General features: G+C 42.4%; 1 protein-coding gene across 2 annotated transcripts in view; it reads right to left on the minus strand.

Annotated features, from left to right (window-relative positions):
• The window catches only part of kcnh5b (potassium voltage-gated channel, subfamily H (eag-related), member 5b), a 75540-nt gene that overhangs the window by 7845 nt on the left and 55142 nt on the right, over positions 1-12553 (minus strand). For both annotated transcript variants that reach the window (XM_036542327.1, XM_036542326.1), the window contains one exon: positions 12314-12510. In XM_036542327.1, coding sequence (XP_036398220.1) covers positions 12314-12510 — 197 coding nt within the window. The remainder of the gene's footprint in view (positions 1-12313; positions 12511-12553) is intronic.

A 12553-nucleotide genomic window follows, 5' to 3' on the forward strand; every position in this document is an offset into this window, starting at 1 on the left:
AGTGAAGCACAAAATAGACCAAAGCATTAACCATGTAAGAAAGATTCCTCACAGCCAACATTCTAACAATGGCTCAGCATTTTAGCATGACCCTGCGACCCCTTCAGCTCCTCTCTGCATGAAAAATGCTGCCGCCGATGTTGGCACTGATGGGATTCAGAGATGGCACAGGGTGAGGAAAAAGGCACCGGAGGAAAGGTTAATCCTGAGTATTTTTGCATTTCATTGCTTCTGACAATGCCTCTGTAAAGATTCGGGCCAATCACAGAATGAAGGAACACTGCGAATGAGAGGAGAGATCAGACACCGGGAGGAGAGAAAAATGGTCTGCGGATGCTGCTCTGTACGTGTGATTGGAATTCTGCCTGTCCTCTACTGCACTGGAGATCTGTCTGTGAGAGAGAAAGTGCTGGAAGCCTCAACTCAGAGACTCAAGATCCAGTTTTTTTTTTTAATCTCATCCCTCCCAGTCCCTCTATGTCAATATATCAATATGTTTCCGCTAAAAAAGATGTTTTAAAAGAAATACTTCACCATGTGAGTTTCTAAAGGAGGATGAAAGGTCTAACAGATCGAACATGCGTCAGTCACAGACACAACAAAATGAATTAAGAAAACTGTGACGACATTCTCCAAACAAGGAAAAACTGCATCAGGAAAGAACAAACAGTGGTCACAAGTTGAAATTCACTCACAGGGATAGACAGGATCATTTCTAAATGATTTAGAATAATTGCTAAAGACTACAAAACAACAGTCTCAAAATTACCACAGAACTGAATCTACAACTCAGTAACCCAGTGTCAACAACAACTGTATGTTCTGAGCTTCACAAAACTCAAAAGAAATTTTTGGTTGGGCTCCCATTCGGAAATTACCTGTAACTAAGGCTGATCCACAACAATGCATAAACTGGTATAATGATCACAAAACCTGGACGTCTGAGCAGTGGAAGACAGTAATATGGTCTGATGAGTCATCTTCAACTCTTTGTCCTGAACGGGTTTGGAAAAAGCCAAAGAAAGCCAAAGAAATCCACATTGCCTGTTCCTAACCATTACACATGCTGGCGGGTATTATGGTATGGGCAGCCATCTCACCGGAGTCTCTGGGTATCATTATTGTTCTGCACAGCAGAATTATGGCCAGGGAAAAAAGCCATTTTATGCACCCAGTTGCATCCTATGGAGAAATATTTCCTTAAGATGTTCCCATAACACCCCCATACACACAGGCAAATGGATTCAAGAGTGGTTTCTTACTGGGTGAAGTCAAACCCCTTCCATGGCCTAAATATCAATGAACCTTTATGGAAAGTTCCGAATCACACAATGCAGAGTAGATTTCCATCTCCTTCATCTCCTCCTTAAAGAATGGACAAATATCCTGTTCAAAACAGTACAAAACGTGCATAACAGTGTTCCAGGAAGAATGGAAGCTGTTCTGAAGACAAAGGGTGGCCCAACTCTTTACCAATTAGTAAACATTCATATATTATTTGGTGTTTCCATTATTTTGTCTACCCCCTTTACACACATACATAGGAATATATAAACATACTGTAATACAACAATATATACATTTAATGACTAGGACAATATGTTTTTTTCAGTAGTACATGCATTTGTATTTCTGAAATATCAGGTTTTATATTCCCCTTGAAGTCTTGATTTTAGGAAAGTAGTGATTAATACATGGGGAAAGTGGCAAGCAGTGGCAGAATGACAGGCAACAAAGCAAAGTCCATATAATTACCCTAGTAGGGCTCTGTCTAAGCCACATGCAGAATCACTGTGTGTGTGTGTGTGTGTGTGTATGTGTGTGTTAGTCTGCCATACTTTTTCATATCAAATTTCTGGTAGTGTCTGCTTTGGAAGCACAAGACATTGTGAAATCACTTTGATCAGAAACCAACTAATAGAAACAATTCTATGAAAATCATGGCTACAAATCTAAAAGAAATAATTTTGAATAGACAGAAGGAAACAGAATCTTGGCCGTGGAGATGACAGGTTATAATAATTTAACACTCTAGAGGAGTGGCACTTTCTGGCAATTGTAATGAATATATAAAGAATATTTGGATGAACTGAGCGATGTCTAGCGTTACTGCGTCCTCCCACTGGAGCCAAAACTGCAGTTTAACTGCACCCATCAGACATGCCCTTCTGAGGCTGGCAGTCAGTGTACTGATTCATCAACTGCTAATCATACACCCTATTGTCAATTTCAATCAAACAGGAGGAAACCGTCTTGTGATGTGGAACATGAGCCAATACTTGTGTACATCTCCCCAGATATAGCCATTGTTCATGGTCCAACTGTCATTATAAAATACAGCTAGACAGAATGAAAGAGAATGGGAGGGACAGAGAGAAAAAGAGAGAGAGCATGAGAGAAATTAAGAGTATAAGAATAACAGTGATATATTGTTTATGATACAAGTTCTCCAAGTGTATACCATTTTACAAAAGCCTCTCGTGAAAGCAAACCTGCTCTAATGTGTGGCCTGTACTGTGAGCATACATGCAGAGAAACAGTATGCTGTACAAATTAAGGCCCATATTCATGTCTGCTTTGAGTTTCAGGACAACATTGCAAGAGGCAATCAACACTCCACAAAAAATCAAAACAACTCTTATTCAACAACCTTAACACCTTCACAATAAGGAACTGAAAAAATATGTCAGTGAAATGTCTTTTCATTTTATGTATACAACACTGTACACAATACAGTATACACTGTATACAAAAATCTCATCTTAAAACATCATGCAATTATTAAGTATACTGTTTGGCAAGTTACTTTCATGAAATCTGAAAGTTAGGTTACTGGTACTTTAATGCATATTTGAGATCTCCAGCTATGCAATTCCCATTAATGCTGTCTTGTTGATGGCAGTGGAACCAATGTGCATTTCAGAGGGAAGCCTTTTATTCTCATGTAGGTCAACTGTCATAGCCATCCAGACTGTGAACAGTCTAACCTATTCTTCACACACGCTTCATTTAGACCAGTACAATGAATACACAATCGAGAAAGACTTCATTGTTGAAGATGTTACATACCTACAAATGTTCACGTAAGTACTATTGATAAAAGCTGACCTATTTGAATAAAAGCCATTCTTTTCTGCCTGTTTATGGTAATGTGCATAAGTGCATAAGTGCACACTTGTGATATTTGACATTTGGCATTCAACAAGTTTTTCCAAAGTTTATAATAGCTTTATGCAACACAGTATGCCCAGCCAGCAACATGTCATGTCCACAGGGGAGCAAACAGTTAGGATAACGTCATGAATGCTGTTTGAACAAACACCTGTAAACCCTATTGCTCACTGACAGGTTGGTGGTATCAGGTCTAGATTCAGGCACTCATTCCTATTCCTTCTTTTGTCATTATCTTGTAAATGAATTCTAAGTAGTGACACTCATTTTTACTGCAGCAGGTGGGAAATTAATTTCCTTAATGGCATTACAGATGTAGAGCCATGCCAGCCCAGTATGTTCAGACATTTCCAAGAAATAAAAATCACTTCCCTTCCACACATCTTTTAGAAGTTTGTTTTGGGTGAGCAATGCTGGGAAAAATAAAACACTGATATATTGGAACAAAAACTACTTTTTATTACGTGTTTTATATCATTTTTTGTAAACTCCTGTTAACATCTGAAATCAGAGACAGTAGAACAGCAACTGTGTCAGCTGTGCAGAGAAAGCAACCACCACAGAAATGGACCTTGCTCTGCTAGGATGGGTCTCTTCCACATGCTGTATTAAAACCCCAGGTTTGTTGGACACTACAGCATGATTAGGCCCAGCACTCTTACATGAACATGCTATATTCATGCAGATACTGTTCAAGGGAAAACGTTGCTGTTTGAGTAATCACACAATTTAAAGCAGCATGCGTGGGAAAGTGGGAACCACTAACAAAAAGGGTGAGGTGGGTTGAGAGATATGCAAGAACATGTTGAGCCTCTTCAAAAGGGATTCACACTCATTCACTCAGTGACTTGTTGGCTTATGACACTGGGATAGCCCGGCTTTATGGCATTGCATTTACACGAAAATATCTGACAGGCTTTGCAACCTAAAATGCAAATGGTTAACAAATATATTCAAATAAAAATGGAATAATCACACAGGCTACAATAAAAGATATTCATGAATTTTTCATAAAAACATGGACTGTTGGATTTGATTGCGTTAAAAGCCCCAGAGACATCATGAGCTGCTACTGTTAATTTTCTGTGTCATTTCAAGTTGTCACATGCATTAGGAAACTCAGGCTAATAAATCATAGCCAGATGAAACACAGAACTTCTGAAGAGCTGAACAAACCAGTGACATATTTACAGGCATCTTGTTATCGTACTCAGATTCTGACCACTGAAATACGTTCAAAATATACTAGCCCGTACACATTAGAAGCTCATTCATTATCAAAATATTCAGAATATTCAAAATATGTGGGTTATGCCTAAGAGGGGAATAATTTTCTGTTAATATTCGCTTTAACAGAGGGGTGCTCACGTAAGCATGTTCAGAATGTCAAAGTCCATTTTGATTAAATAAAACTATGAAGAGATGACAAGTCCAATACCATAGCAGTAAATCCAAACAAATACTATTGCAGACAGCAGTTCTGGGTGTATGATTTTAACTACACATGTCATGCCAGTGATATAATCCTCAAATTTCAAGGTCTTTTCTTCTGTTGTTCAGAATATGGGTAAGAAGAATATTTGGCGACTGTCTGACCGATATTTGAACACAAATGTAAACCACTGCAACCTCCTACGGAGTGAGGCTATGGTGGAAGATTCCATGAGCTGACTGGTCTCACAGACAGGAGGGAGAGGAAGAGTGAGAGGGAGTGACAGGGAGGAGGAGCAGCTCTGTGCAAACTAGTGTCTGTGACATGGTATGCTGGCCCTCAAGTGACAAGCCATCCCTTTGCTCTTTCTCTCCTACCTCTGCATCTGTTTGCTCTTAGAGAATCCACGGGGAGAACAATCCAAGAGAGTCTCTTTTCCACCAGATTGGTCACTCTGGGAGGATGGATACCAAATCCAGGCTCCCTCTGTAATCCTGCCTGCCATCTCTCTCCCACTGCTGTCTCAGATGGGACGTTCTGGTCTTCCTTGGGGAGTGGATGGGAGGGTGATGGGGTAGACACAGCACCAGGAGCTGAATGGACAAGAATATAACTACCAGAGCATTGGATTACCCCACAGCCATTTATTTTATTCATTTTACTTGGGTTATGTAAAATAACCAAAACAACCACAAAAAAGGCTTACTTAGTACATGAAGTACAAAGAAAAACATGTTCAGCTCAGTGGCAATTTGTAAATGCAAGGCAAACAAAGCAAAAAACAGCCCTGTGGGCGGCAGTTAGACTGCCTTTATAATCAGCCTAATGAAGGCAGCAAGGCACACCTGGAAAAATAAGCAGTCATCCTCAGGTGTGTAGGTGCCTGCCGGTGAGACTGCTGCTGTCCCAGGTCCTGATGCCTCCCAGGCTGTGGGAGACCGCACACAGGAAGGACAACAGCCCCCCCAAAAATCTGGAAGCATCCCTCCCTACTCCCACCCTGCCCCTTCTGGCATCACAGACAGGAACATCACAGCAACGTGACCTAAGTAAATAAGAATGAGTGGAGTGTGAATCTGTGGCTGAGACTCTTACTATTCACTATGGCCACTGCCCCAGGCATGTTACTGTTGGAACACTTGCGTAAGCCTCAGAGGAGGCCATTAGATGTCATGTGACAGATGCAGTGATACTTATGTCCACAGAGACGTTTTTTTTGCAGCAGCAGTGGTATAGGCAAGCACACCCTCAGATGCATTCACAGAGAGAACACATTCTTTAACACACTGCAAGCCCTGTAGCTATCCCTGCTTGTCCTTTTTGAGGTGTGTTGATTGGCATATTTATTTCAGGGGTGACATTTGGTTCTCATACAGTTACGGTAAATCACTAGCGCTTAAAGCTGATCACAGCAGGAGAGGGAGGAGAGGGGGAAACCCATGGGAAAAATCACAAACTCAGCCCCCCTCTCTCTGCCAGGCTTCTAATGAGACCAGCCAGTGATCTATTGTCCTGTTTAACCACTTACGGAACAATGAGGCAGTGGCTGGTGGGATGCCAGGGACGGCAGTGCCTTGCCACAGCACCAGGGCTGGTCTCTAATGCCAGACACCAGTCAGCGTTTCCTCTTGAACACGGCCAATCAGCAGATTACTGGCAGACCGCTCTGCTGCCTCCTTGGCAACAGGGCACAGACTTCAGTATTCCCTCATCCACCTGCCAGGTTTACTTTACTTGGCCGTTGCATTTTCATATGCTATTCAAATGTTAACAGTTCCACTCTTTTCCAGCAATCTATTAACCATCTTTTCCCAGGGTCAGGGAATAACTTTCTATTTTTTTTGTAACTGGGTTTTTTGGTCATTCCAGTCCCTGAAAATTGACTGCGCTACATGTTTGGTGCCTACTGATGATCCTGATTATAAAAATGTGCTGTAACAAAATGAATTTGATTGCTTTGATTTATTTCTGTCTCATGTTAACACTGAGCTTGCATCACTGCTAATTATTGAAAAATTTGTTTCCGTAAACCCACCAAGTCAAGATCGGAAAGCATGACATTTCTGCCAATTAAAAAAATAACTGCCTCACATGTCTCTATGGGTCTGATTTTGGCACATAATGAGAAACACTTTATCTAAACCATTGCTGAGGTCAGAAAGCTGACAGTGGACAAAGACGGGCCAAGAACAATTAATTAGCACATTAAAGCAGAGTTCCTTCAGCAGATAGGGTGCACGACTCAGTGAGAACAAAACAGACATTCAGTTTAAGGTAACTATGATAAAAAGACAAATCAGAATCAGATAAATAAACAGAATCAGCATGCAGATTATTTTAAATCAGTCATATAAATCCATAATTCACTGTTTCTCAGTGCTTGCTTCTGGCAAGATAGCACCATAAGAATCTGTCTGAAAGACATTTTTCCTGTAATGTGATTCATGCAGGAACCTATGGATCCAGCCTTCCTGAATTTGATCAGAAACCAAAGAGTGTTTTAAAAAATGTAAAATAAAGTGATCCTTATAAAATAAAGTGATAAGAATGGTGATTTGGAACACTGAGAGCTACTGTTGCACTGATTCTCTCAGGCCTCATTGGGCCCCAGAACCATCTGACAAAAAGGCACCCAAAATCCCACCCCCAACTCTGCATGACAGCAAGCACGCTGGAGCCATACGCATCTTGACAAGACTGCAGACAATCACCATTTCAAAATATTACTTTACGCTCCATGTGGTTACAGGGGAGTCACTGACAGGGAAAATCTCCCTCAGCGGCGTCAAGCCTCAGCAAAATCTGCGAAAATGTTTTTTTGAAGATCAAGAAGTGGAAGTAACATAACATGACAAAACTAAGGTAGGATTAAGTCCTGACGCATACCAGAGAACATAAAGACACCTGTATGTTTGGAGATGACTCAGGCTATCTTCATTGACTGTCAAGAGCTCTGGTAGATCTCTATTTTCACCCCTTTCTGTAATTTAAAAATGTGCTGCACAAACCCCCCTGTTGTTCCCTAATAGACGCACCTGTCTGGGGCCAGCAGTGTGTGACTGTGGAGCAGCAGTGGAGTTTTTAAAGCCCGCGGGGACAGCACATTGACTGTGGGTCAAACGCCGGGCCTAGTGCTGAGATGTCGGTGGACACTGCCGTTATTGCTTGTTTGTCTTATTCAGTTTTTTCTGAACCTTTTCCACCCCCTTCACAAGAGATTCCCTCTCCCCTCCATAGCTCAGGGTTCTCACCGGGAAAGTAGGTCAGTTCTCTTCCAAAGTCCTCGATTCATTATTTACCAGACAGGAATGGAGAAAATGAGTCTTTCTGCATCCGAGACTTCACCCCGCCCTCAATCCCCTCCTCGTATCTCCTTTTCTCTTTCTGTCACTTCCATCCTTTCTTCCAAGTCTCTCTCTCTTATTTCTTTGTCTTTTCCTGCTTAACTCACTTCTGCTTTTCCTTCTGAGTCACATTACTAATGTATGGGCCTCCTGCTACATCCTTCACTTCTACCCCCGAGCATATTCCCTCTGTATGCTCCTTGTGGACATAGGGCTCTGTGGGACATGGTGGAACTACACTGCATCAACGCAAACCCTAAAAAAAATACAAGATGCCTTTGTCCTTCGACACTGATGGAAACTATGGAAATACTGCTGGTGTTCTCAATTGTTAACTTCATCTGCATTTGAACACATAAAGGAACTGGCTTGTTTCATCAAAAGTGCATGTTCGTTCACTGTCCTAAGCTGTTCATCAATGCATTAGTGGTTTAAAATGCTGAGAAACTGAAGGTAAGTCCTAAAGTCTGGCACATAGGCAACTCCCTCCCTTCCTTTCTGCCTAAGTGTGATTTTCTCCGGAACAGAACGCTTCACCTAAATGCTACCCTGAGCAGCTCTGAACAAATGGAGGTCAGTTCAACACAGAAGTGAGGAGTTGAACTAAAACATAAAATTCTTCTTTCCAACTACTGCTGTCTAAATGGCCACTCTGCTGTGCATCCCCTGTGCAACTCAGCCACTGCTCTGTTTCAGTCAGCGCTGCAAAAGCCATAGAGGTAATATGCCTATTTTTATTCAGCCTTAGGTTAACAGCCTAAAAGTGATATGTTAATCATGCTAGGGAATTTTTCAATTCATGGCTTTGAAATAGGGCTGTTACTTCATACTGCCCGCACAACTCTGCCTGAAATAAAACAATGCGGAAGACCAGAGTCAAAGGCAGCTGAGCACCATTGTTTTCTCACAACCCACAAAGACAGAGTGCCTGCCAGTGATCTGAGCAACGACTGCAGAAACTGGGAGCATGTGAGCTAACGCGCCTGTGAACCAGCATTTCAGACATAAACGAGGAAGGCAGAGCGCGTTTTCATCTCTTCCCATTACCCATCAGGGACTGCTCCGTCATGCGGGTCTTTGGGCTGCCATGACCGTTTGTGTCAGTCCTGAGGTCACGTGGCCAACATCCCATCATTCCTCTGCACTCGCCAGAAGAAATCAGCTGAGGCAGTCAGCTGAGAGAAAATGAAATTTACTCTGCAGGCATATCTTCCTTCCTCTGGGAGACTGGCGATAAAGACTTCATAAGTCTACATTTTAGAAAGTAGTTGCTTTGCAAACAGAGCAAAAATACCACAGATACAGACACAAAAGAAGTAAGTCTAATCTCTCGGGACTCATGCTCTCAGGTCTCCTGTAAAGGAGGACACCTAAGAGTTTTCTCTACCATCTCTGTAATTGGCTGTAACCTCTAAGGTGTAATGAGACTAGAAGGGGGCAGAATGGTGTTTTCCTGTGAAATAACCATTTAGTGGTGTGTGCTGCAGAATGCTGCAGTTCAAAGCTCCATTCTGACAAACCTGAACAATGTCCAGGTCAGGGGGGCTTCATATGCCACTGAGCCATTCTAATAAACAGAGTAAAACCAACTGAAACTGCACAGTGGTTGCACAGCTGACCAATAGGAGCCATACAGTGTGGATGGAAATGGGGTGCTGTGCTGGTGGGGCTGCCTGGGCACTGGGACAGCAGACAGAAAGCTGGTTTGTGTACTCTGCAGAGAGAAAAGAAGAGTGGCACAGTCTGAGCCGTTAGAGTCCATTTGGTGTCTGTGTGAGAGACATATGAGCCCACAGCTCTGATCTGCTCTTTATTCACAAGAGTCACTGTAGGAGTCTGTTTTTCCTCAATTATCCCAGCTCAAAGCCACATCCCTCTGGCTGCTAACAGCAGAGGGCAAAATGCTTTTTGTATAAGCCCTGGATATTCAGTTAATTTCTATAAATAATTTGTTTAGCAGAACCTACATTTACATCCCACTGGGTGAGGTTCCCTATCCTCAAAACTATTGTACTGTACCAAGCAAAATAATTAGCATTCCTTCTAAATGATCTTTTCATCGATTTTGCATTGCATTTTGTTCACAATTAATTTAAATGGGTAAACATTTACACATACTTTTGAGTTAATGTGGATTAACACATTTAAACTGCAATATCAATAGCAAAGCATACAGAAGCTCAAAGATTCTGACTGAATTCATTGATAAATAATAAATAAAGGCCTTCAGTGTTTGCTTGTCTGTCTTCTTCTAACATTCACCAAGACTGAAATACATTATGTAAATCTGAGTTGAAGGAAGGCACTGGCTGGTATACAATGTATAATGCTCTCCTATTGGCCATGATGTGGCCCCTCAACCTGTGTGTCAACTATATATGAAGAGGGAATCTGATCTTGCACTGGCCACAGGACTGATGGCAATTGAAAAGCACTTCAAAAATGCATCCTCTTAGGGATTATCATTCTCATCAATGACAAACTAAAGCCAAGCATGGCCTCTTCACTTTTCAATGTCTCATTTCCCAGTCAAGCCACAGCTGATGCAAATCCAGAATCTGACATGGAGGAAAGTTCACAAGAGATCAGGCTCGTATCTTAGCGTGAAGTACAATAATAGAAACAACCACAGTGTAGGGTATTCGCGAGATACAAGTGTCAGAGTCCATCAAAAGTTACTTTGGCTATCATCCACTTGCCAATACTCCTGCATGTTCGCAGAAGACAAGAACTTTTAGACTGGCATTCCTGTCAGATTAGAGAGTACAATGCATTTGATTGATGTCCTGAGCTTGGCTTCAGGTTTTCTTCTGTCTGAAGTGAAGACGGAGTAGTGAAGTATGGGACCTCAATACTAAATAAAAATCTGGTGCTACGTACAGCATCAAATGGATCGGTGTAGACTGCGGTAATGCACTGCAGATTGAGTCAATCCCCAGTCCAGGTTCTGCTACAGTCAAGTCATGTACTCCATTTTGGGTTTCAGCTTTCTCCTATGCTGCTTGCTTCTTCACTTCACCACCTTCACTACTAAAATGAAAAAGGTACTGTAGCCCCCTGGGCAGGGAGAGTTTTTCTGTGTCTCTGGGTGGTAAACAGTGGAGACAGAGGGCTACAGCACTGTGCTGCGGCAGCACGGGTGTTCATCCTGACTTAGCCACAAACTGTCCTGTTCCGCTCCCACTAAACGTTCGCCCAAAGGCCTGTCAAAATGAATCCGTCAGGCTCTTTGCTCCAAAAAGCCAAATCCTGTGTTCCTCACTAATATCAAACGGGGGACATCTCTGCAGATGCAACCATCTTGTATAGCCACTGCTAATCAGCATTGACACAGGGTTCAGATGAGGTAAAAACTCCAGGGATGAGCAGGATATGTAAAGTGATGTTTGTACGTTTGTGTGGGAGTGTGTGTGTGTGTATGTGCATGTGTGCGCGTGTCTACTTGCATTCATGTGTTTTTATATGTGTGCTGTATGCCTATCAGTGTACTCTTGTTTATTCTGTATAAAACAGACAAACAGTCAGGGCTTGAAGCAGCTGTAGTCTTATGGCTGGTACACAGTCTTATTCACCACGCCCTGAAATACAGTTGTCTGGCAATGAGCACACAAATCCCCATGAAATTAAAAAACAAAACAAACTGCAGCATCAGCAGCAGACCTCTTCATCTATTAAACACCCATCTGTGACTGCTTTTGTTTCTGCAGTAAATACAAATCTTTCAACAGACAAGAGATCTGATCATAGCAAAAACGCTGCAAGAAAAAGTGACTGGGTTCAAAAGTTAAACATGAATTACAGCAGCATTGTCCCTGCAGGAAGTACAGGCACACCCAATTATTCAGGGCTCAGTCCTGACTCAGACACTGTCCATAATCTACCTGATGAGCGTGACAAGTGTTTATACTCAGTTTGTGTTTAACATGATTTAGGGTAGGCCTTGGATTCAATCTAAACTCAGACCAGTCTCCTGATTGCAATTTACAGAACTGGAAATGACAGCAGCTTTGTGTATTGTCATTGTGCTCTACTTCTTCGCACTGTGTCATTAACAATATTTTTGTAAATTGTCATTGCAATGTCATAAAAATAAACACAGGGTTACTGGACCAAGGCAAGTAATTAGAAAGCAAATAATTATGTTAGACAGCCTCATCGGTTTGACCACAGCATCAAGTGAATGGAGCTTGTTGTCAGCATGGAGCCAACATTACAGGCAAACAGAAGGAGCACATCATTATGTTTGTCACTGCTCTATACTTTCTACAATGAGGTTTGGATTGGCATCATTCCATCGTGAACCACTGTGACACAGGCCATAAGACTCTGCTGGGCTAGAGGGAGGAATGGCAGACGATAAGCGTACCCGTTTGCGCAGGTTGCAGGTGAGGATGAGGTTGCGGGAGAAGGAGTTGGCGAAGGCGGTGTAGAACTCCAGCACCTTCAGCAGAGCCTCCCTCCTGATGACGTGCAGGTCGCAGTACGTCAGTGCCCGCACGTTGGCGCACGCGTGAGCCAGCGTGGTCTCCTTCCAGAAGACGTCCCCGAACACGTCCCCTTTACCTGGGAGAGGGGAAGAGGGAAGGAGACTCAGTGAATAGTAAAA

This window comes from Megalops cyprinoides, chromosome 12, assembly GCF_013368585.1.
Source record: "Megalops cyprinoides isolate fMegCyp1 chromosome 12, fMegCyp1.pri, whole genome shotgun sequence".
Lineage (NCBI taxonomy): Eukaryota > Metazoa > Chordata > Actinopteri > Elopiformes > Megalopidae > Megalops > Megalops cyprinoides.